Source organism: Bombus pyrosoma, linkage group LG6 (genome assembly GCF_014825855.1).
Source record: "Bombus pyrosoma isolate SC7728 linkage group LG6, ASM1482585v1, whole genome shotgun sequence".
NCBI classification, from domain to species: Eukaryota; Metazoa; Arthropoda; class Insecta; order Hymenoptera; family Apidae; genus Bombus; species Bombus pyrosoma.
Window position 1 is genome coordinate 15,469,869 of NC_057775.1, and position 25,626 is coordinate 15,495,494.

The window sequence follows — 25,626 nt, forward strand, 5'->3', positions numbered from 1 at the left end:
TTTTTATTATCCCATTATCGAAAAGTTTGTAAAGTGCAGGGCAATAATTGTAATCGTCTAATTTATTCGGATATAGTTTGAATGAATGTTTAAATGGTTTATTTAATGCATTAGTCTTAAATACATAATTTATATAATGAGAAAAAGGAACATATATATGTATATATATATACACTACTAAGCATAAGTACAAATCATTTATCTGTATTCGGATTATCACTGTTTTACATTGATTATAATATAGTTCCACGTTGATGTTGGAAAATTGACTTAAAGCGGTATAAATACAGATGATAGAGAATACGATCAGTTCGAATTTCACAGAAGAAAATAAAAAAGAATGTGTACAAAATCATTTTAAAGAAGATTACATCATTTTACAGAAATTTTCAACAGACAGAAGGCACAGGATGCAATGTTTTACATACATATACATATGATATAGTTAACATTATTACATAGAATTAACATTTTTTGCAAAACTCGTATATTTTGATACTTGTCTCATATCATGGTCTTTTAGGATATGCATTCTACACACACAAATTTCTAGTAAAGAATTATTAAATAATTTAAGTAACTGCTGAAGAACATTGCATGCACAAGAATAAACATAGATATTTATGTACGTCGATTTGCATTTGATTATTTCAAATTCGGAAGTATAATTTAATATTCTCTTGTCCCAATGCTACCTTCTCCGTTCTCCTTTTTGTGTTTTTCGTTTCTCCTTCTTCTCTTCCCTTAACTGTTTCTGTTTCTCTCTAAATAAGGGCAACATATTTATTAATAATAATATATTATAGTTTTATATAGAAAGGGCAATTTATCGAAAACATACCGATCTTCTTTGTCTTTCTCTTTTTTCCTTTGACTCTCCAACTTAGCTTTTTCCCTCTTTTCTCTCTCCTGTTGTATTATAGCAGCTGTATTTGTATTCTTTTCGATTCCACAGTCTCCACCACCTGCACCATCCTCTTCTCCATCTCCTTCGCTGTTCTCTTCTTCTGACATTTGACTGTACTGCGCAAGAATAGCTTCTCTTATTCTCCTCTCCTCTTCTGTGTAACTTCTTTGTGTCGTAGTTGGAAGAGACTGAGATTCCAACATTCTTGCTAATCTAACATCCACATCTTCTACTGGTACTTTTGAAGCACTAACTTCTTCAACAGGTAGACACTCAGCCCAAGCTTTTAAGATTTCAGTCACAAGTTTGCTAATGTTATCGTCCTGAAACATAAACTAGATGTAGAAATATTTCTATCTTACAAATGAAGAGTATTACTCGTGTAACGTCACTTAATTGCTCATTGCATATCATCGAATTATTAGAATGTTAAAGAATGTAGCGAATATCTCAATCATATTCAAGCAATCATGCATGGAAAAGAAATGTACAGTGTGTCGAATTCGACGAAACACATGCGATTTAACAAGGAAGAAAATAATAATAATCCTGTTGTTATTTTTGACCGGCTAATACACGGCTACGAACAGCAAGCATATTCTAACCTCACAATCCGTGTGCCCCTCACCGTTATGCCCGCGAGTATGACTTCAAGGGCTTCGGTCTTCTCATCCTCCGTCTCATCACCTTCTAAGATTCCTTTGATGTATGATCCAAATACACCTTCGTCAGTGTTTAGAGCTTGTAACTTTTTGCTGAGCCAAGTATCGAAAGAATTCGTTGCGACCGCCATGTTCGGCTGTTTCACTTTTCCAAGTCCTTCAGTTGGCAACACGGCTAAACCAGTTCAAAGCGTTTCTAACAGAAATAAGTAGGGATATCGCATAAGTATTAACTTATGGATGACATTCTGCCAAAAAAATGGACACTAGGAATAAAAGCGTTTTGTGGTCAACGTTGCACTATCATCGAGTCTCGTCTCCGATACTGTACTGTTAACAAAAAACGTCATTTAAAAAATAAGCACACAATTTCGTTTATTTTTATAACGAATGTAATAATAGTATAAATAAGTTACTTTTTTTATTCTAAGCAATCTAAACAATTTCAAACCTTCTCAATTTTTAAAAGGAAGGGGTCTGGTGTCTGTGAACGAAACGTGGAACAAGTGACAAGATCCATTTGCAAAAGCTTTTTCTTCTGAGAAAATTTTCTATTTTTAATTACTGAACTTTTCGAAAGCTATGTATTTAGATCTTTTTCCTTCAATATATTATGCTATTACTGCCACATTTTTCAGCAGCAACAATCTTCGTAGTTAACCTGAAATTTTCTTGAATACAGTATCCTATCTTCTAGATCCGGATCGTCGTGCTGAACTCCTCTGCCAGATTTCGCAGGTTTTAATGTACCTGTATCCTGCGATCGTTGTACTATTTTGCAAAATATCTTTGTGCTGGGTATAGTCCTAATGGGATATTTTGCTTCGTATAAACATTTCGCTTTAATGCTATTGCAGCCAGCTGCACCGTAACAAAAGTGTATGTCCGAGAGTTCTCCACATGTAATTTCCAATTCTAAATCCATTTCATAATAAATATGGCGATATAAATGATAAATGACGTATAGTACTGCTACATTGCATGCAACACTCATTATGCTCAATGCACACAAGTAACAGTCTTCTAATTTAATATTTTCAATTCTCTGAAAGCTTCTTGTCGATTGTTGAAATGATTCTGTTCTTCCAAAACTGTTCCGCATATTGAGAATGAAAGTCTAACAAAGAAAAACGTTCTGATATTTTGTGCATATATATGTGCATACGTGTATATTATTTGTTTGTATATACATATGTGTATATAGACGTAACAAAAATTATCTACTTATCACTCGAACTATTTATTCGAAAATGAAAGAAAAGAACGTTACTCTGCATTTTCAACTTATTTCTTCGTGTAAATTAATCCAGTTTCCGGGTGTACAATTTTGTAATTACTAAAACTAAGAAATTATTAAATAAACTAAATAAACAATTATTAAAACAGAAATTACTAAAACTAAACTTTCATATTTTTGGATCGTTGACATTTCAAGAGATAATGTGACTTTCGACTTGATTATGGCACAACACGATCCTTTTTTCTAGTTGACATTTGTCCTCGAAATGACATTTTTATCGTCAAAATGAACACGGGATTATCTTCGTTTTTTAAAGCTGTTTTCTTTCTTCGTTCTTAACCTCTAGCTTAAAACGGCACACATTTCATTTGCGAACACTTTCTTGTATTTGTTGTTACGTGTTCCACTCCACTTGGTGCCAAAGCTTCCTTATATTCTCCAATATGAGCCATATTTTCCGATTATCTGCAAAGTATTCGTTCGTTCTAGTCTTATTTCCTGTTTTGTTTTATTTGACGTTACGAGGAAACGCGCGCAACTGTGACTTTCTCGCCTGTCGTTTGTTTATATTTGCGTAGAATTAAGACGGACATTTGACCACACGTTTGTTCCGTACGAGCGATTCGCACTCGGTCCGATACGGCACTCGACTAATTTGCTATGGTAAATTGTTGATCGACGCGAGATGCTTCTTGATTGCGACAGACTAGCCGTTCAACTAATAGTAAATACTTGCCAAAGAGATGATTAGAAAAGATAAGTAGATGCACTCAGCCTTCCAGTTCTGCCGAAGATCAGCCGGTTTTTGAGACTTTCAAATGGCAGCGTATATTTTTTATAACATTTAGATCCAGCTAGACCCTCCGCGTCTTTCCTTGTCTTCATACATACAATATTATACATACGATATATTTTATCTTATTTTATGTTATATATTATACATACTTTGTCTATAGTTGTAATATCTTAAAAGAATATTTAAAAAATTTCAATGACCATCTAATAACATATCATCACAAATAAATGGATTACCGATGCACGATAATATATCTATTGAGTACCTTTCCCTATATTATATTTCGACTTCTGGCTGCCAGATAACAGCATACGATAAAATATCCATAAAAGTAAACTCGCGATCTTTAAATATTCATAGTTTCTTTTCCTCGTATAATCTAAATTCTACTATTTAAAAATGCATTTCAAGACGCACAAATGAAAATAAATTATTGGACCTTAGTTGGTAAAGTCGTAATCACGATACCGACCTCTCCTACGTATCCAGTCTATCGCAGAGCGTCAATTTCATTTGACGGCAACGTGTTTCTTAATAATATTAAGTTAAACTTAACGCAAATCAATATCATCTCATTTCGCTAATTGACTTCCTGACAATGCACATAAAATCTGTACAATATCCATAAACTTTACACTCGCACGATATTTAAAATAACGATCTTTTTAACACTTTGAAACTAGTATTAGTTTGAATTCCACTCATCAAAAATCACACGTTACGAAAAGAGGATAGAAATTCGGTCTATGCCAAAACGAAGTTCAGCCAAATATCAGGCAATTATCGATATTCAAGTAATAATACGGAGCTATTCACATTGCATCTATTCATACTAATCGCCTCTAAATTCTCTTATTTCTATTATAAGTACGTAGTTCTATTTAGACGGCAATTCACATTTCGTTACCATTATGTTTCTGTTGTGACAGTCCAGTTTGGTTACTATAAGCGGGTATCGATTGCGAACGGAAATGCTAATTTAATATTGGAATTACTGTGCAGCCCGATCGTTGTTAGCCCATCACAGTACTGTCAGTGACACTGATCGCGAACGGACCGTGAATATCTTAACAACGATGTGGAACTACGTGCTAATCTCGACCCTCGTCTTATTCGCGTCATTACTGTATCACTGTTATTTCAACGGTCCAACCAGCATTATCGAGCTCCCTAATACGCATTACGATTACATAATCGGTAAGTGGTAGATTTTTCACCGGACAATGTCGGTGACTGCGATACCGTTCGAGTTTTAACTTTTATCCGAAGGAAGCGGATACACGGAATGTAACTAATTAATTTCTTGATCCGGGCTTTTAATCGATCAATGTAGACGCATGATCGATGTGAATTGACTTTAGCGTGTAACTGAAGGTAACATGGTAAATTGAATTACGAAACAAATTTTCATGATGCAATCTAGTATTGTGATTGCGGCTGTATATGGATATAATTAATATAATTAATATAATTGCGAAGATTTAAATGATGTTAAATTGATGTTTTAAGTCGATAAAGAAGTGTAAAATGATGCAAGGGGCAACATTGAGAAACGTGGTATATTAATTCATTTTAATACCGTAGGTATTATGTAATGAGATAGAATCCATGCAATATATTGTTTTTAAAAGTAAGATTGTATAAAGTTTGAATAATTAATTTGCATTTACTACATATAATGACTTCCTTTTATCGCATATTACAAAATATTAATCTTAACATAAAACTAATATTTTCTTTAAGTTCATAAATATAATGGAACATTGGTGTTTACAAATTTCTAACAGAATTATATTTCTATTATACTACATATGTAATTTGACATTCATATGTAGAGTACACGTATATTTTCCATGGTAACATTGTAACTTTTCTTCCTCATTTACAGCAAGAATGATGATATATTAATAATTTAATTTTTACTTACGAAGTTGGTGCTGGAACAGCAGGATGCGTGCTGGCATCACGGCTTTCCGAAATTTCGAACGTGTCGGTTTTGTTGGTCGAGGCAGGAGGACATTTCGGATGGATATCGTCCGTTCCAATTTTGTCACCAATTATGCAAAAGACTGACGTCGACTGGTCCTATTCCACGGAACCGCAAAGGTTCTCTTCGAAAGGATTTTGGAATCACGTAAACGAAAATTGAACATTTTTAGATCACCTTGATTATAACATGATGATTATAACATCTTGAATCGGTTAAAAAATTAATATTTTAATTGCCATTGAAAAATGTGAAACAATGCAACGTGCACTCATATTTTGCAATACATTTGGAAAAGAATAGGAGGCTGGTAAAGTTGAAACGAAACCCGAAATAAACGATATTTTTCGGGAATAGAATCGTTTTAATTCTATAAATTTTCCTCGGTATATAGCTGGATAGATTTAAAATTAACAAAATTTGTCTTAATAATTCTTAATTCTTAAAAAATATTTCATTCGTTACGAGCAAACTTGATTTTATAGAATGTACCGTTTAAAGTCCACGTAGAATCAAGTTCGATTGATTGAAAAAGATTGGATTTTATCGTAGATACAAAAGATACCAAGAGGTAAAGGGTTGGGCGGCAGCGGCCAGATAAATCACTTGGTTCACTCCTTCGGAAAGCCGGAAGATTACAAAGCCTGGCCCAGAGGATGGTCACACGCCGATCTACTTCCGTACTTTAAAAAGGTGTCCGATATCATGAACGTAATGTCCAGCCCGGAGGAAGAATATCTGGCGCAAGCTTTTCTCATGGCGGAAGAATCGTTGAAGTTGAATAATGTGACTCTTCAAAAGGGGATGTACACGACGAAAAGAGGTTCCCGCTGGAGCACGTTTAACGCGCATTTGCAAAATGCCTGGAATAGAAAGAACTTGCATATTTTGATAAACACGTTGGTTTCCAAAGTGAGATTTTATTTCTTCTTCTGTCTTTTCTTTTAAAAGCATCGTACGATGGAACTGCGTTTACCTAAATTTCATTTCTAAGATTTTTATTATAGACTATTACAGGTATTTTATTATACGGTGATTATAGAAGGTATCTTTGCAAAAATCTTATTTCTCAATATTTTTACCAGCTACCAGGCTTCATTATCGTTCATAATATTAGAATTGTTTTAATGTAACATCGAACGATATGAAATTTAATATATCTGAGCTTGATTTATCAGCAAATAAATTCTATAATGAATACGATGGTCTAGAAGCACCTTTTGTAACCACTGTAGGTTTTAGATCTGTACAGTTTAATTGGTTGCGAAGGTTAAATTTGAATTTAATATTCGATCTATATCGTATTTGTATACGATTATTAAACACAACAGAGTAAAAATATAATATAAAACGATGGAACCTGGTGATTTTTAACAAGAATTAAACTTAAATAATTTCCCGAAGATCATTCTCGATGATAAAATATATCAACGTGTGAATCAAACATTCGAATACATCGTTCGTAAATTTCCAGATACTTTTCAAAGAGAATTTGAACGCAGATGGGATCAAGGTGATTTACAAAGATGGATCGGTGGGAAATATCGCTGCGAGAAAAGAGGTGATCCTTTGTGCTGGTGTTATCAATAGCCCTCAATTGCTTTTGCTTTCGGGAATCGGGTCAGCCGAAGAGCTTGACAAATTTCAGGTAATGAATCATTCGATCTTTTTCCAAACTAAATCTTCGAAATGTGATATCGTAATCATTTTGTACGAATATTTCCTACGAATGTGGTTACGTGCAATCAGACAGTAAAGATATTTTTAGATACCAGTGGTGAGCAATGTTCCGGAAGTGGGCAAAAATCTGTTCGACCATCTTCTTCTTCCGCTTTATGTTAATCTACAGGCAAGAGTAAGCATAACTCTGTACAAGTTACAAACGCTTCCTGAGGTACTCAATTATTTCGTCTTTGGAAGAGGTATCAAATTATCTTAACGTTGTTCTTTCAAGTTTTACGATATATTGTCTGAAATTTTAATTTTTTTTTTTTTGTTACTTTTAAGGATGGTACGCGACTAATGGTATAATGGCGGTGGGTCGTGCCAATGATAGCGGAGTTATGCTTTTTGGTATGGGTTCTACCGATGAAAACATATTAAGGAGTTTGTCTAATTACAAAATAGAGGTAAGCAGAACGCCATACTAAATTTCTAATTCGACATCTGTGCGTTTATTTCATGCACATCCTACGTCGCTTGGCATTTACTGTCGTTCGAAGAGGATTGTTTTGAAATCAATTTTTTAACAAATTATCATTTGTTATTACTTCCTATATATTTTATAATTTGTTATAACATAATCGGTGAAATTTTACCAATGTAATCATAACGGTCGTATCTCATTAGAGTGCTAATAAAATTCTCAAATGTTCGTGTATGATTTTTTATAAGAATTTGAATAACTAAAGCAAGTTTATGAATATTTGAAATCGTTTTCTACGATTCGACCTATTGAAAAAGGTTATCTGAATAAAATCGTAAATATCCAAACATAATGCAAAATTCTGTGAATTGTTACAATTTGATTGAATTGAAAGATATTTCGTTCAGAGTAGCGTGGAAGATTTTATTCTATAAAAACCATACTCTCTTCTTCATGATTCTAACTAAATGATATACGTAGCCTTACAAGTCGATGTATCCATCCTACGACAACAACAGTCGCGAAGGATTCCTATTTCTATCATACTGTTTACAACCAAAAAGCCGTGGTAGCATTTCACTGAGGTCTAACAATATTCGCCATCACCCAAAAATCGACCCTGCTTACCTTCAGCACTACGACGACGTTCTATGCACTCACGGAGGTACGCAAATCTTTTTTATCGCGATACATCATCTTTCTTTACCGTGTCTTTCTTTTTCCATCGCACTTTGCATGATGAAAGCGAATTTTCCAGCCGTAAACTTCGCTCTTCAGACGCTCGAGACGCCCAAGTTTCGTGAGTATGGCGCGAACGTTCATCATCCCGATTTAGAAGAGTGTCGACATTTGCCACAAGACTACCGGGATATCGAATACACGGAATGCGTGTTGAGAGTCGGTGCTCTCACCAGTTATCACGTGTGTGGCTCCTGCAGGATGGGCACCGATGATCGTGCAGTCGTCGATGAGAAATTACGGTAAGAAAGTTGAGCTTCGTTTTCGAGCATACTAAATTGGTAATTTTCTATTTTTATAACGTACGATAATTTTTTAAGTGAAAGCAGAGTCCAAAAAGTAGTAATTTTGTTATTTGCTTTCTTACAATACATTTGAATTTTTATAACAATTCTTTTAAGCAGATTTGAAATATCGTATTGGATATATATACAATATATGTACATATATATATGTCGGAGATGTAGGGACATCGAGCTTTTCTTTTGGAATACTTGGGCTCGAGGTAACACAACTGGTCGCTGAACGTAGCCACGGTCACGGGATGAACGTTTTAACCTGACAGAAGAAGTACCGATATTGAGGGACACGCTGTATTAACGGACATGTCCCAGCCAGGTGCAATGTCGACTCTATGCAGGACTGCCTAGCAACGGCGCCTGGAATTTTGTTGATATTCCTAATCAATATGTAATTGACAAATGAGATTCAGGCAGTCTTCTATTGTGATCTCCTTGGAGAGTTTACTGATATTGGGTGGTCAGTCTAAAAGTTACCGAGCGACACAGCCAACGTTATTTGCGATACAGGGAAAATATAATCTATTGTACAAAGAGTTTTCCGTTGACCGTGGATTCGTTTGAACCCAAGAATATTGTTAAAGCGTTCGTTAAACTTATTTATTGTTAAACCTTGTAAAAGTCATATCTACACGTGTTATATAATTTAGTGTAATATAATTCAGTTGAGTTAAACAATGGTAAATCCAAATGAAGAATTGATACGTACCCAAAATTCTAATGATAATTCGACACAAAATTCTAATGATAATTCGACATATATATGTCGGAGATGAAGGAACACCGGAGCCTTCCTTTGGAACTTTAGGAAAATCCCGTAATATTGTAATCTAGATTCTACCATAGCCGTAATTAAACAATTGCCATTCAACCCGATTGTACTTATTTGAGATTCGTGACAGTGAGCTTGGGCTCGAGGCGACAACCAGTCGCCAACGTAGCCGCGGTCAAGAGATGAACGTTTGTTTAACAAAGACCCTGTTCTTCGGGTAAGATGGTCGCCAGATGTCGATGCGTTCCCGCAGTGCATGTTCAGCTAGCCTGAGGACCCGTTGTAAATCTTAAGATTTAGTTAACTAAATGTCCTTCAAACAGAAAAACAGTCTTTGTCCCAACTACGGGAAGATAGGGAAAACCTACTTTCTCTCGAACGACGCTCCCCATTAGCAATTTTTCCTCAAGGACGGCTAGCATTCTTTTCTAACCATCGACGTGGAAATTGACCAATTTCCAAGCAACGTCAATTTTCCTCATCCTCTGAACGAAGGCATCGCTTCACGAACCCGATGATCTCGTGCCAATGTCTAATCACATCGAAGATTCGTTTCACGCCTCTAACCCTAACCCTGGTCATAATGTGAACCCGACATATATATATAATGTTTTATACGAAAGACAAAGATCATTGATCTGTGAATTATTTGATTCGTTAATAACAATATCGTGATTTGGGGAATAGATTTAGGTGAGCGTAAATCTTTCTGTTGCAGAGTGAGAGGTGTGAAAAAACTGAGAGTAGTCGATGCCAGTATATTACCGTCTCCCATTTCCGGTAATCCAAATTCCGTCGTAATTGCCATTGCGGAACGAGCAAGCGATTTAATTCTCGGTCGCACATTCAATTAGTAAAATGTATTTATTATATTGCGTTAAAATGACAAATAAATATATCATCCATAAGAATAAGTTGAATGTGATTAATTAAAGCCTGAACTTATAGCTTACGATATACAGAATATTATTCTGTTATTCTTATAGTATATAACGATATAGTATATTATTGTACATATTATCGATGATTTCAACTGTCGATTTGTACGAAGGAGATACGAAGTAACAATCAAGTGGGAAAAGGACAGGGAAAGAAAAGATGCCTGGTCAGATTTTTTGTAATTTATAATTAATGTTTTCTTGTTTCACAGTAATTAAACAGTTATTAATAGTTTAATTAAATTTCGATTAATTTTTATACAAACAAAAAAGAGGATGAGTTACACTCAACTCGGCGTAGCACAAACCCCTGCCACCCTGTTCGCGCTCGGAGAAAAAAGAAAAATAAAAAGAAAAATGTATCGTAACGCCATACTTCGCGTTTTCATTCGTCATTTCATTTCACTTTTTATTTCCCCTCCACGCTTACCTATCCAAAGTAATTTACCATAACACGTAATGAATCATGATTATAATCATCATCATTCCAACCCAGTTCCTGTCCGGGATCGTTGGAGATGGCAGAGTTTCGACTCGTTCTTCGTTTCTATTCCACTTCCATGCCTTCCCTCTCTCTCTCTCTCTCTCTCTCTCTCTCTTTCTCTCTCTTATATCACCTTTTTTCCTTTTCTTTTCTCTCTCCCGTTCACGCATCCTCAAGCAATCATTTCACTCGCATACTATCCCTAACATTCGTATCAAGACGTACTTAGTCGTCTTCAACGTATTAAAAATGCATTTCGAACGGGTTTCACAGGGATCAATTTCGAAAACATTTCGAATATATGAATTATGCTGGAAATGAATTTTTAACACGTCCCGAAGCACATTCACGCGTCGTCACGCACGCACTCGCACACAGGCGCACTGTTTCCCGTATAAATAAAATAATTCTGTAAATAGAATGCAAAAGTGTGATTTTGCATACACGAAAAACGCAACTACGGTTTGCGCGCTCCGCTCACGCTGGAGGCATCTGCCATTTTGCCGCCTCCGCTCGTACACTCTCTGTCATTACGTATTGTTCGCGTTCCTTCTCGTATCCACCACGCACCTTCCTCGCATTTCTCTCATAATCGTAACGCAAAACTTAATCTTTCAACTTAAAAACAAAATTGGTAACCACCGTGTACGATCTGCGGTGCAAGCCACGATCTTCCTCTATTTTTTCGAGATAAAATACACAACAAGAACGGTCGTTTCTGCCGAATCGATGCCGACGAAGAGAACGCGCGGACCGACGATTACGTATATTGAATACGCGATCGATGTCGAGGCGACGAGAATTTTCATCTTCATCGCGGAACGTAAAACTTCTACGATAGAAGCGTCGTTCCATACGCTGCTCCTTCGGACTCTTCTGTAAAATTATATGCAAACAAAAAAAATTGAAATAAAGCATCACTGTCTCCGTTTTCATTGCAAAGGAACGATCGATCAATCGAATTTTCGTTAAAAAGGAAACTGAAATATATAGACAATACTGCGAAACATTAATGCAAAATAAAATAATTAGCTATCGATCGAACCTTCAAATAATCTTCCGACGCTTCTTATCTTCGAGTTTTATATTGCCTAGCGTTCTTAAAGCGGAAATGCCCAGAGTACATCCCCTCGACATCGTCGATCCTCGTTTATCCCCTAAACTAGTCGACGTTAAGTCGAAATTTCGCTCGCGAACAAGAAGAGGAGAAACTCGAATATGGCGTGCACCGCGTGATTCAGCGATTTACAAATCGCGTTTATTCTATTAATTCTTTCGTCGTTTCTTCGCATCTTCTTTTTTTTCGTCCTCTTCTTCGTATATGCGTGTCTGTGTATGTTCCTGTCTGTCTGTCTCTATATGTGTCTGTGTGTGTCCGTGTATGTATGTATATTTATATATATATAATATATAATATTCCATTTTTAATTTATATTTTTCATCTTTTGTCTTCGACTTGCAATGTCGCATCGCGGGGCGACGAGTTCGGGGCACGCTTATGATCTAAACAAGTACCTTCTTAATATTACATATAATATACTCTATCTATTTATATATTTATATATTTATATATATATACCATTTTATATTTATATTGAAAAAATCAGTGTACTCTCTTTCGTTCTATCAATAGGAATAGTTATCGATTAATTTGAAATTGCGTGTAACTTAGACGCGTCCAGCGCATAGAAACATAAATAAATAAATATAAACGGATATTATTTACATAAACTCGGTCGTCTGAAGGGAGGATAGGATGGAAAGATTAGGTTAGATTAGGCTTAGGGAGTTGATGGGGGCGGGAGGAGGAGGATGGTATGTTTGAGGAGGCAGTTTCGAAAAGGAGAAAAGGGGTGGAGAAAAGGTGGAAGAACGGAGGACAGTGCTATTATCCGATATATTTATTCGCGGCAGCTATAGTTCTTCTTCATCATCATCATCATCATCATCATCATCATCATCATCATCATCATCGTAATCGTTAAATCTCTCTTATATCATACAATATAATTATTACTTTTACGTATATCCGATTTTGTTGCGGTTTTCTGATTTCATTTTCTTTTACATGTTCTTCCATATTTGTTTTTCATTTTTCATTTCCTCTGTATGATACAAAAAAATGAAACGCACGGTATTACGCCGAGCGTCGCGTAGAAAAATAATACTTCTCACAATCAATGGGACACATGAGAAAGAAAAACCGAGAAGGAACCGTAAGCGACACACAATTGTACGAACGTTATTTGTAATTAACGTGATCGTCTATGCGTACCGTAAATGTATCTTGTGTGTGTGTGTGTGTGTCTGCGTGTGTGTGTATGTGCGAGTGTATATGCGTCTGTATGTACGAGCTTATGCGTGTACGTGTTAGCTATGTATACGTGTACGTTTGTTTCATTGAGGTAGAAGCGGTTTCGTATACACCTACTATTATTATTATTACTATTATTATTATCAGTAGAAAGATTATGTCATAGATGCACGAGATGATGGTTTGTCCGTTTCTTCCGAGTATAACGAAATTCCCAACGTAGGACGAAAGGGGCAGGTGTATTACTTCGTGGTGAAGAAGATATTAGGAGGACGACGATGGGAAGTGGAAAGTAAAAAGAGATTTCATTGAGGAACGAAACTGAACCATATCGTGGACAATAGCGTTTGAGAATAAAATGCAACCGGACGAATGTTCGCATTTGTTTACGTGTATAATCGATCTTTTGCTTCTTCTTCATTATAAAGAAGAGGAGGAAAGATGTTTGCGAAAAGACGAAGAACGATAAAGTCGTATGCAAAATATAAAACTTAGGAACAGAATCCTATTTAAAATTTTTTCGAAAAGATCTTGTAAAGATGAAAAAAATAGGAGAGTTCTATACGAAATGGTAAGCAGAACGCATAAACTGAACGTCTAGTGAGATGAACATCGAAACGGAATAAAGGAAGAGATGTTTCATTATCATGCGCGATAGGAAGTTCGTACGAAATGTACGTTTCGCTTCCTTAAAATAGACAAAGAGAAAGAAAAGGCACCGAAAATGAAAAAAGAAATGTTCAGTAAGGGAACATCCGACCGGCAGAGAAACACCACGTAACAAAACGGTCAACAAAGAACGAACATATCTTAACAAGAACACTTACAACCACGGTGGAATGTGCCGTGGCGCGAAATTCAAAAAAGATTAAGGAATAAAGTCTGACGCGTCCGATGAACCTAACCTTAGACGAGTGATTGCATCGCGATGAGAAGTGTTGGATGGAGATAGATCATCGAAGGAAATTGTTCAGCAGCGCACGATAAGGATAAAGAGACTAAAACAATTAACAAATTCGTGAATCGAAAGAAGTACGCGGCGAACAAGCAACGTTCGTCGTTCCTTTAACGCGGAATCGTCGTTACGATACATAATTCCCGCGTTAATTGGCTCATTATTTAAGCGACACTTGTTTCCTCTCTCACAAACGTATCTTCCTCTTTGTTAGCGCAATGATATCGCTACCATAAAGTGCTCTTTCTGCTCTTTGTTCGCCCATAATGAATGAAACGGCGAACGGAAGCGAAAACGGCTCTAACGAGCATGGCCGCTATTTAACAGAGAGAAGAAAGAACGAGCAAGATACGTGAGAATGAAGAGGAAACTGGTCGTTCGAGCACTTAATTAATCTTTTGTATGCGTAATTAACACACGGTGCCATAAGTAACGTAGCGTCGTCGTGTGCGAAACACGTTTCATATTTTAATGTTTCGCGGCGACGGTTATCGTTAACAACGAGTTAGTTTCTTTCTGACGAAAGACAGAGAGAAAAGGGGAAAAATGAGATAGCAAGGAAGGACGAGCGAGAAAGAGACAAAGAGAAACGGCGTACAAGTTACACCGGATCGATCCCTACTATACACTCGACTATTGCATCGCTTGATTATTGATTTATGTTAATCTTATCGACTATTATACTTTGTAGTTTGTACTTGGTTTTCATTATTCCTGAGAAAAGGACACCGTGGAGTACGAGTCGTGTCGTCTCGATTAACGACACCGAACCCGTTTCGAATTTTTTTTTTATTCTGATCTCTGTTTAACTATCATCTGTGTTTTCCCATCTTTCTTATCTTTTTTTTTTTTTTACTACAATTTGTTTCTTTTCTTTTCTTGCCATCGTCGTTTCCTTTAGAATACGTCGGACCGTATGCCGATCATCGACACCTCTGGGACGTTTGATTCTATCGCAAAATACCGTTTTCTTTTTCCTTTTAAATTGTGTCATCTTTTATGTACAGAGATTTATTTTAAGCTTCTATTCATTTCTTTTTTTTTCTCTCTTTTGCTTTCTTCTGCACCCTGTATATCTTGTGTGAGGTAGCATTTGTACTAGTGTGTATGACGAAGTATTGTGTTCCGTTACTGTGACGAACGGCAGAGCTTGCATCGGCGAGCCGATCACGGAAGGATTCGATTACTTAGTGGCAGTGACGAGTTTCACCAGTCTTTTCATCCTTTCTGCTATTAACACTCGTACATAACAAGCATTCGGACCTATTTCCTACGTATCATTCGCAAATATTTGCATTTATATCGTTCTTATCTATTCTCTGCGTTTAAGTCGTTTTTATATCATCTCTGAACGATTAAGAAACATATAAAGTCGGTTGCAAACGTAGCAGTCTGCGGTAAAACAATCTCAACAACTCTGTAACTATAATATTAACTATTGCGAGCTATTTGGTATAAAGTACGATCACATGGAACAGTCGGTGAACAATCAGTTCTTCTGCAATTCCAGATAAAGGAAAGAGGATTCACGAGGATCACATGAAACGGGACAAGTATAGTTAAAGTAATGGGCGATCGATCTCCCTGAAACTGATATGTAATGGGTATTTAAACTTTCGGCACGTTCGCTGCTTAAAGTAAACGTGTCCTCCTTCCTTTCCTGCGTATCACAGAAATATCGATATCTCGTCGAGTGGATAATGCGTCTCGTTGCATAGATTAAACGTCGTCGATTCTTCTTGTAACATAGCTATCGTAACATGATGTTTCATTATTATGAGATTTGGTGCAAACGAGCCAGGTGACGCCGTTGCGATTTTGTAATGTAATAGCGATGCAAAAGAAGAAAAAGAAAAAAGATACGATAGTTTTGTATTCTTAATAGCAGACCAGAGGCAGTCGGTCTATTGCATCATTCAGAAATAAAAACCTGACGAATTGTATAGGATAGGATATCGTGCTTGAAAATCGCAATGACGTTGCTTCGCTCAATTTCACCGGATCTCGAAGAAAGAAGAAATGTTAGAAACTGTATATCGACGACTTTTACCGAACAACGATCAATCACGATCCATCGAACAGGATTATACGCCTCCTCATCCAATCTGTATACAACATTCGGCATAATAAACGGCGAGATCGAGAAATGCAGTGTTATGAGCTTAATTAAATCGCGTTCATCGAACCCTTGATCGTTCTACCGATGCACGTCTCTCTAGCCGTCCAAATTCAACTATATTATATAAAACCCATCATCATCATCATCATTATCATCATCATCATCATCATCATCATCATCTTTATCGTCGTTATCATCGATCAGTATCATAATTGTAATCGTTTCTTTTAATACATTGTGTATAGTAAGTTTACAAAAATCTGCGATCGTCATCTGTTTCATTATCGCGTTTTTCCATCGATTACTTCATTTATACCCCTTAACGCATTACAGTTTACTTTGTACTATAAGTCGCGACCGCTCAAACGTTTGTCTTCGTTCGAGGATCGCACGCCGCCGAAATCGAAGCCCCGCTGCGCGACAATATGAGCCCTACAGTTTTACAATATTATAATCGTAATCGTAATAATCGTCAATCGATTAATTCGATCTTGCCGCCAAAAGAAAAAGAAGATGTAGGTTCGTTACGTAATGTACGTTCCTTACGTTCTTATTAATGTTATGTTTTTTTTTTTTATACTTTTTCGTCACGTTTAAATATGCTTATGCGTGCGTGATACATGTACTATGCAATCATTATCAACTATGGTATAGTACTATTACTGTATTTTTTTTCTTTTTTCTTTTTTATACTATACAACGATCAAACGGTATAGTATAAGTAGACAGTGCACGCGCAGCCCAGGTGCAGCGACAACATCGATCCTTATCCTCCTTCGTTTTTCACCGCGAGCATGCAACAATCTCCGCCGATCCTTAATTATTTTCCACGGCGACAGCCTCTCTGCCGTCACCCTTTCATTCCCCCTCCCCTTGTTTTTCGTTCGCCTCTGCCAATGTTCTTATTCTACCCTCGACAACTGTACTTGCCCGCCCACGCGATCTCAGTTGCCAAACATCAGTGACGAAGGATTACCATCTCTTTTTTTACTCATATATTTTTTTCATTTTACGTTTTTTAAATCGTGGAAAGCCCGTTTACACCGCGAGTCTCGGTCGCGGGTGTCGAGCGTCCTTTAAACGCGGTTTATTCCTAGTTCCTTCACTTCTCGCCGATTTCGTACCGATTTTTTAAGCGATCCCTACCGATTATCATCCTAATTTACCTTGAAACTCAAGAGTCTTTCATCGAACTCTCTGCTGTCTAACGCCTTTCTACTCCTCTTTAAGTCACTATCCTTGTTTTTCTAATTTCTTTTTCTTCCTTCTCCGCGACGCTCGTGATTCACGCGGGAAATTCGAAACGATTCGGTCGACCCGCGGTGTAAAGCTCGCCTCGCCAAGCTGTGTCACACACGACATCTATTAAAGGATTTTCAATCCGTAAAACACATATTATAGAAACAACATGCAACATTTTATCCTACGCCGTGATACAATAATGGTACATACGTGTGCGTACGCTGGCGCGTGGCTTCGCAACGTGGATATATGCACGCTAAGCGTACGCACGATACCGCGCCCCTCCTATATGCGTGTGCCTATGTGTGTTTGTGCTTGTATACACGTGTTCGTGTGTGCGTGTGTATGTATTTCCAATCACACTGGGATACGGTCAGGCAGCGCGGAACTTTACGCGGGAAAACGGGACGTTGAAAACTACTCTTGCGAATCGTGAGTTGATCTCAAGCAACATTTCCAATATAATTTCGTAATCTTCAAAACGATCGAGAAACTTCGTTATCGAAAATAATATTAGAAGGGTAAAGAACACGTGTAAAAATAAATTTGAAAATATGCGACTTTTGAATCTCGTTTCTTTTTCCTTGAGATTATTGAAAAGCTTTTTACTTACGAAAAAAAATTGTGACAAAGGACATTTGCAAAGCGATCGAGTACGAAACGGAAAAGAAGAAGCAATTCGAACACAGAAGAATTGTGGATATGGAAAAGAATTCTACGCGATTCATAATTCGATGAATAGTAAAACACGAGTGTAAGTTTAGTCTGGTTTCAGATCCAGCGATCTTTCACTTTCGTTTCCATCCCCTGCCCAAACACGATCGATTGCTCGTCACTCTTTACTCGATTCATCAACTTCGTATATATACACCTGTATATACATTGTACACGCGTGTTTTTACATATGCAAATTCGTAACAGCTAACGACGAAGCAACTAAAAAGTACATGGCTTTTTAGCCCCGAACCTCTTAAACATTCGCAACTGTGAACGTAAACGCATTATCCTAAACGAACGTCACCCCAAAATTACCTAAAAGAGAACGAAAACAAAGAAAAATAATAGGGAACGATATTAGATGAAATAAAAATGAAAGGAAACGCTTAAGAAAAGTGTAAACTTAATACTAAAGTTTGTACGATCTTAACATTACTCTCGATATTTCGTTTCGTTCGTTTCTGCTTGGCAGAGTAGCCGAGAAAAGTTAAGAAAAAAGAAAAAAGAAAAAAGAAAAGAGAAGAAGAAGAAAAGAAAAGAAAAGAAAATATGTATACATTTTTTCGGCTTAATTTAAAAGAAAACAAAAGAAGAGACAAAGGAAATAAAATTTAACCAAAGTACGTATGCGTACCAAAATTATTTACACTCGTGAGCATATATGCAAATCGATCATTTTGCGACGTATCCCGTGTACGTTCTGTGTGTTTTTCTGTTTCGTACATAAACGTGTATGTACGTGCAGTGTAGATGTGTGTGCGCGTGTGTGTATGTTCCTATCACATACGTAAACGACACATAACACTTTTGAATAATCCCCCTTCCCGCAGCGTCTTCGTTTTTTTGCTTTTTGTTTTGAGGTCCTCTCGTCCACCCTCTATGACTAATTTTCACGTCGTCTAAAATGTTTTTATAGCCCCATCCTCGAGAAATTCACCCTTTAGTCAGCCCTAAAAGAACATCGATTATCACCCTCGCGTCCGGATCTAAACAATTTGCCCTCCTAAAAACGTCTCGTATGGTTTTTCCTTTTCAATTTCCATTTTTGCTCTTTTCATTCGTCAGCTTTCGAGTTTCTTTCTTAGAATGTTCTTCGTCCGTTTTATTTTTATTTTTATTTTTTTTTTATTTTTTATTTTTTTATTTTTTTTTTTTGTTATCAACCCCTTCGAGATGATCGGGAAACATGATCCGCGAAATTCGTCGACGAAACGAGCACGCGTGCACTCGAAACACTTTTCGCTGATTTGATATTTTCACTTGGATTTTCTCCATTTTAGCCCCACTTGTTTAAAACTTCTTCGCTCTCGCCAATTAAACCTGTGCACTGTACACTCGCGATATCTTTTTTCAGTTCACATATTTTTCGTTTTGTTCGTGATGAAACAATACTTTCGTTTCTCACCTGATTTCGTTCTTCTTTCTTTTTCTTTTTCGCATTTCTTTGATTGAAAAATCGTGATTGGTCCGAGGAACCAGACTTCGCTTGCCAAACGATGAAATCGCCGCGTTTCTTTATTTGTAAATTGTCACGCAGTCTCTCGCGCTCACGCACGCACACACACGCGCGTACTCACATTCACGTGTCTCACTGTGCTTATATAGTGGAAAGTTATTAGATAATGGTAAGTTATTACATATACAGTTGTGTACGTATGCGATAATGCAACTTCGTAAAAAAACGGATCTACTATATAATCGTATGTAGAGCTTATATATCACGTGTGCTTGCGATCCTTGAAGCTTCTCGTCTATCAGAAATTCCTTTGCTAATACGGCACTTGCGTTAAACTAATGTCTATAAAATGAAATTGTTTGAAAGTTCGAAGGAGACGTCGTTTGTACGATCTGTAAATGGTAGAATGAAAACGATCCTCCACAAATTCTACGAACGATTACAACGCGAAGATCGCGCGAAGAAAATGTGATAAGTTCGTCTTTTTAAATTTCCGATTAGCAGAGTATTTTCTCTGATGATATAATTGTAAATGAATATAATTTTTTCTAAAGTAAATAAATCCTTTTGTATGAAACCAAATGTATAACTAATGTTGCAGCACTGAACGCGACGTATTTTTTCAAATATCCTGATATAATGATACATACATATTGAATTCGAAAGACCAAATATACAACAATTTCGATAATATTGAGATTAGTTGTTAGAAAATTGTTTCGTTGAGAAACAGAAAATATAACTCATTATATTTTCTTCGTATGTGTTGAATGGCAGCATGTTTGGAAAATAAATATTAATATTGCATGGAATTTCGATGAAGAGCTTCAAGATTCACGTTCGTACCCTGTCTCTCAGGGTATAACAGCAGGAGAATAATCCCGACATTAACCGGACGAGTAGTGGCGGCTGTACGGAATGTACAGATGTTATTCTATCAGTGGTCTCTCAGTGTTCCCTGTGTTTTGTATGCATTCTTATAAAAAACGATGAGGTAGTACTGTCATACGTATCGTCATTTGGCAGAATACGCGAACGATCCGGTTCGCGATTTGATATCGTATTTAAGAAACTAAGAAAAACGTAAAAAAAAAAAGAGAGAATTATGCAGAGAATGTAGAAACGTAAAAAGAACACATGCAACGCGAACAAGAAAATACGGGAAAGAACGAGACAACGGAAACGGAAACGAAACAAATAGTTTCCTTTTACTAATATACTCTAGATCTTTTCACGACCATTTAAATACTAAATAATCCCCTATTAACTATTGTCTTTGATATCTTAAGAAGATAGGCGTATCGTTGTGAGATAACTCTCGTTAAACTCTGATTTTCCTCTGTAACGTAACAAACAAATAAAAATAGGAGAAAAAGAGATGAGCGAGAGAAAAGACAAGATACTGACGGATATGAAGAAAACGACGATAAACGAATAATAATAATAATAATAAAAAGGGAGAAAAAAAAACGGCTGGAAGTTTGTAATAGTGGAGAAAGAATAAGAAGAGAGAAGATAGAAGTCTGTAATATAAACGTGTGAAATACTGCAACAAGTAATATTGTGGTGCTATCCTGACTAGGAGTATCTATATATCTATTTATAGGTTAAATCGTTAATAATAAACTATTGCATTGATCACATTCTATACAACCGGTATCTAAGCAATTATTCCCTATGCTTTCTTGTTCGTCCTGGTCTATTGGTTTCATAATTATATCACCTATTATATATTATCCTCGACTATTGCTTCGGACAAAAGTCCGCTATTTAAACATTGTAAACAGGTAACAAAGTGGTAGTGATTGTTCTTCGTGACGTACAACGCGTCACGTTTGAGATCTTTCCAAGCGAATGCGATTGCTTCGTGATTCTTCGTCAATCAGGTAAATATAAACGTACTCGCTAAAAAATCTTGGATCTCGTATTATAATACGTAGCACGTGGAACGCCCTGATTTTTCACCAGGAGACTCCTGTTCGTCTATAATAACGATTAAGAACAAGCGTCCCTTGGTTATATATACAGTGCGTTTAGAGAGATATAAAAAACAACGTTCTTACAAAAAGGAAAGATTAGTTCTTCTCTATGTATCTTAACGATTATTGCTTATTTTCTCGCGCGATACGAACCTCCGGTTTGCACGCATTCACCAAGAAGAATCTACATACGTGGCCTACATGATATATTTAATAATATGGTAACTCGACAACCTGTCCATTCTTTTATCATTGTAGTTAATAATCTTATAAATTCTTTATAAAACGACGGTATATCTATATAAAAAGAAGAGAAGAAAAACATAAAAGTGGAGAAGATGGTATGCGTCAGTGTCGGTTTTACAAGAAAAATCTGCACCACTCTATCTCTCTTTTCCGGATATGTGTGCTTTTCTCACGGATGAAGTGTATGTCGTCCGTCGTCTCTATGTTACCGTCTCGTGTGTGGAGATGCGTAAAAAAATAATAGAAATTCGATTACCTATCCTGAGTAGAAAAATGTATGATCGAGAAAATGCGATTTAATTTCTATGTTTCCTTTCTTTGTGTTCTCAATTTGTTTGGCACTAACGCGTACGTGTTTAAGTTGTAACGTGTTGAATTATGTTCGGATATCACCCGTGTCTTGACCCTAGGCTCTCGACATCAACAGCAATAATAGTACCAGTGTTATTTCTTCGCGGTAGAATCGGTAAAAGTATCAATATATAATAACAGCGTTTCAATGCATTGTGATTTGGTAATCAGTTCGATAATTCTTAATAATCCATCGGTAACATGATCGTAACTATCGAATAAAATAAAGTAGCGGCAGTAAGTAGACGCTTCATTCGTTTAAACCTATTTCTCGTAACAGCGCTTGCACCGTTTTCATTTATATGTTCGGTATATTTATATTTATACTATATATATTAATCGGTATTCGTACGACTCCTTAAAACGATCCTGATCGTTCACGCGAGGAGTCGTCGAAAAAATATGGTGAAGAATTGTATAAATACATATATATGTATATGTAAACCACAAAGCAGAAGGGCGAAAAAGATAATAAAATAAATCGAGAACTACTGGCTTACGGTAGTACGATTCACCTGAGATATGCGTCTTTTTTTTTTTTCTTCATCTTTCTCGTAATCTACTCGCTTAATCTCTCTTGACATTGTGAATCTGCGTTTCAACATGCTTTCAACTATTCGCGTCTTTTCTTCGGTTTCGATCTTTCGGCGTTACGCTTGTCTCTAACTTCCCTATCTTTTATCGCGCTCTTTTAAAAACTGTTTTTCTTCAGCTTTCTCTTTTATAGTTAATAACTCTTACTCGACGTTGCACTTTTATTGACTAGTTTTGTGATTATCCAGCGTTATTTCGCGAGCGTGTCCGAGGCGCGACGAGCTTTCATCTCCCTCAATCCCACCCCTAATCATCCCACTATACTCGTACCTTTGTGCGAGCTACGCGAGCAATCGGACGTCGACGTTTTTCCAAGCTTCACTCTTCTACCTTCTTCTATCTTCCTTTATCTTCCTTTACCTTCTTTCATCTTCCCTCTCTTCCAATGCTAACCTCTTTTATGATCCGATTAGCGCGACAATTTTTTCTACTACATCTGGTCAACAACCTCTGTCGCATCCAAGTTCACGCCACGTCCATCCTCCACGATTTATCCAAAGAAACGCAATTCGTATCCGCAAAAGCGTACCAAGAGCGTGCAATCGTTGGAGCAACGTGAATCTTCAAAGTAGTGGTAATCCAAAACACGAAGAATCTTTTGAAAGTCCAGCATCCATTGAGCCTTCGAGTATGAGTCAGTGATTGTTTGATGCGATCAAATAAGTCGAACGCCACGTTTAACCATCTGCATAAGCGGTAAATTTATCTAATTCTTCAGCTCGATTCTCTGTGTTCCGGCGGTTGCTCTTTCGTAGTGACGCTCTGGAGACGCTTTCGGACGGTGAATCGCTCAGCCGAAAACACGACTGGTGTAATTGACAACTATTAGAATCGCCGAGACGAGACACAGCGGGACAGTTCCTTTGTCGACCTCGCTGTCAAAGCGTCGGTTGACTTCCGGCGCAACGCTGTCAATCGCAGCGTGGCGATTTTGCGGAGGAAATGTTTAGTCCCGAGCGCCACTCGGATGCTACATGGGATGGGGATGGCGTTGACCGACGTTGGTCGAGGGAAAAGGTGGACAGACCTTCGCCCTCGTTGCTTCTTCCTCGTTCCAGCATTCGTGGTATTTCCGTTTCGTGCCACTCGCAGGTAACTCGAGTAGCCATAGGGTTGTCTTCGATGTCATCGCGACGATGACAGCGACAACCACGATGACAACGACGAAGACGACGACGACGATGACGACGATGACAACGAGGACGCCGTTACTGCGGCACCGTGTCTGACATCGAGTGGTTTGTTTGTTGGAAGGCCTTCAGATTCAGCTCGGCCTTGTGCTCCCGTGCGATGTGCCGTCTGACGGTGTTGTTCCGCGTGAACGTCCGCGAGCAGAACGGACACGGCACCCTGATACCCTGGTGACGCTGCCGTATATGAGCTCGCAGATTCGTCTCGTAGCCGTACAGCTTCTCGCAGTATGGACACTTCAGTTTCTTGCCTGCAATCACAGATATTGATAGTGTTATTTGTAGCATTGACGCGTTCATTTGAGAAAACGTATCTCTTTTTGAACGATTCTTTTATCATATAGCGAAAATGTCAGCTTCTTGGCTGATACAAGGGAAATAGGTATTGTTATTCGGTAGTTTTTACTTTCATTTAATTTTGTTAAATTAATTTAGTAATTTTGTTATTTGTTATTGGTTGATTGTGGTGTAATTACGTCGATTCGGACAAGGGTATTTATCTAACCCATTTCTATATTTCTTTCAGCAATTCTTTCATCTTCTGGGTATTATCGTTTGCAGTGTTAATGGGTTGATCTGAGGAAAAATATTTGGGTGATCTTTTTAAACTCATGATCAGCTCGTATGTCTATGTTTCATTTAACCCTGTGGCAATTGTTTGAACGGGTCTATCATCTTTGTTATATTTTTCGTAAGGATAGAAACACACGATAAATTTTATTTTTAAATTTATCACTTTTTCAGTTTCAATCGTTTCATTTGTTTTACGGAGATTACGTCAAATAAAATTTAATTTCCATCGGCAAATACGCCGAGGAACGCGTGAAGATTCCCATTCGTCACGATCGAATTGAGAGCAACATTTACACACCTTACCATTTTCCCTAGGCTATGCGAAACCAGTCGTTAAATATTAGAAACTACCGTGAACACGAATATTCCGTGCTTTTATTTCCGTGCTATTCCGTTTCCTTGAGAATTTTGTGTTCATAAAAGCCTATCGATTATGTCTCTTCCGACGGAATCATGTGAAGAAATGAATTATCGTTAGTAATAACCATATATTTACAATTATTCAGAGTATTCGCAGAACAGAATTTTGTAGAATGAATAGTAGCCGATCTAAGTGGAAGAACTATGGTTTTAAACCTTCCTCGAGGCCTACTTTTATGGAATCTGAATAATTTCCGGTTTATTCTGACCATCTAATTTGGTAGATGCGCATGTAGAACGGTGGCTGAGACTTTGGAAGCAAGTATTTTTCTTAGAAGACATATTTTTTGGGAAGAATATTGCACTTCTTTAATATAGAAAATTTCTTTATACGAACATTGCAAGGAGATCTTTAACGAGTATCTTCTTAACGAGCAATCTTTAATTAGCATTCATTGAATTCATTGTATTCATCACAGTCGCAACAGTCCTCGTATAATGTACACATTGTCTACTTACCTACCCTTGAACTGCTATTTTTCGCTTATATCATCGTCTTAT

General features: G+C 37.0%; 4 protein-coding genes across 13 annotated transcripts in view; 2 read left to right on the forward strand and 2 right to left on the reverse strand.

Annotated features, from left to right (window-relative positions):
* Nucleotides 1-73: 73 nt before the first annotated feature.
* Nucleotides 74-4,642, reverse strand: LOC122568334 (coiled-coil domain-containing protein 43). Of its 6 annotated transcripts, none has more exons than XM_043727972.1 (5): nt 4,513-4,642; nt 2,021-3,274; nt 1,536-1,899; nt 842-1,230; nt 74-764 (listed from the first exon to the last, which is right to left on the reverse strand). In XM_043727972.1, exons 3-5 carry the CDS (start codon nt 1,698-1,700, stop codon nt 692-694), a joined length of 627 nt encoding a protein of 208 aa, XP_043583907.1. In that variant the 5' UTR covers nt 1,701-1,899; nt 2,021-3,274; nt 4,513-4,642; the 3' UTR covers nt 74-691. The 6 variants fall into 6 exon arrangements, with proteins under 6 accessions (XP_043583907.1, XP_043583908.1, XP_043583906.1 ...); XM_043727973.1 differs by lacking the exon at nt 4,513-4,642 and adding an exon at nt 3,349-3,518; XM_043727971.1 differs by lacking the exon at nt 4,513-4,642 and having other exon boundaries at nt 2,021-2,686; nt 2,840-3,518.
* LOC122568331 (neither inactivation nor afterpotential protein G) lies at nt 4,530-10,458 on the forward strand. Its single transcript, XM_043727962.1, has 9 exons — nt 4,530-4,802; nt 5,537-5,739; nt 6,145-6,504; nt 7,067-7,240; nt 7,361-7,514; nt 7,600-7,721; nt 8,219-8,402; nt 8,496-8,718; nt 10,266-10,458. The coding sequence occupies exons 1-9, from the start codon at nt 4,682-4,684 to the stop codon at nt 10,399-10,401; spliced, it is 1,677 nt and encodes a 558-aa protein (XP_043583897.1). The 5' UTR covers nt 4,530-4,681; the 3' UTR covers nt 10,402-10,458.
* A 195-nt stretch (nt 10,459-10,653) lies between these two features.
* Nucleotides 10,654-25,626, reverse strand: part of LOC122568332 (zinc finger protein chinmo) — a 77,206-nt gene continuing 62,233 nt past the window's right edge. For all 5 annotated transcript variants that reach the window (XM_043727965.1, XM_043727966.1, XM_043727963.1 and 2 more), the window contains one exon: nt 10,654-24,383. In XM_043727965.1, the coding sequence (XP_043583900.1) occupies nt 24,151-24,383 (233 nt within the window). In that variant the 3' untranslated portion in view covers nt 10,654-24,150. The remainder of the gene's footprint in view (nt 24,384-25,626) is intronic.
* LOC122568340 (uncharacterized protein DDB_G0272718-like) lies at nt 12,787-16,569 on the forward strand. The gene is made up of 2 exons (XM_043727981.1): nt 12,787-12,940; nt 16,508-16,569. Exons 1-2 carry the CDS (start codon nt 12,787-12,789, stop codon nt 16,567-16,569), a joined length of 216 nt encoding a protein of 71 aa, XP_043583916.1.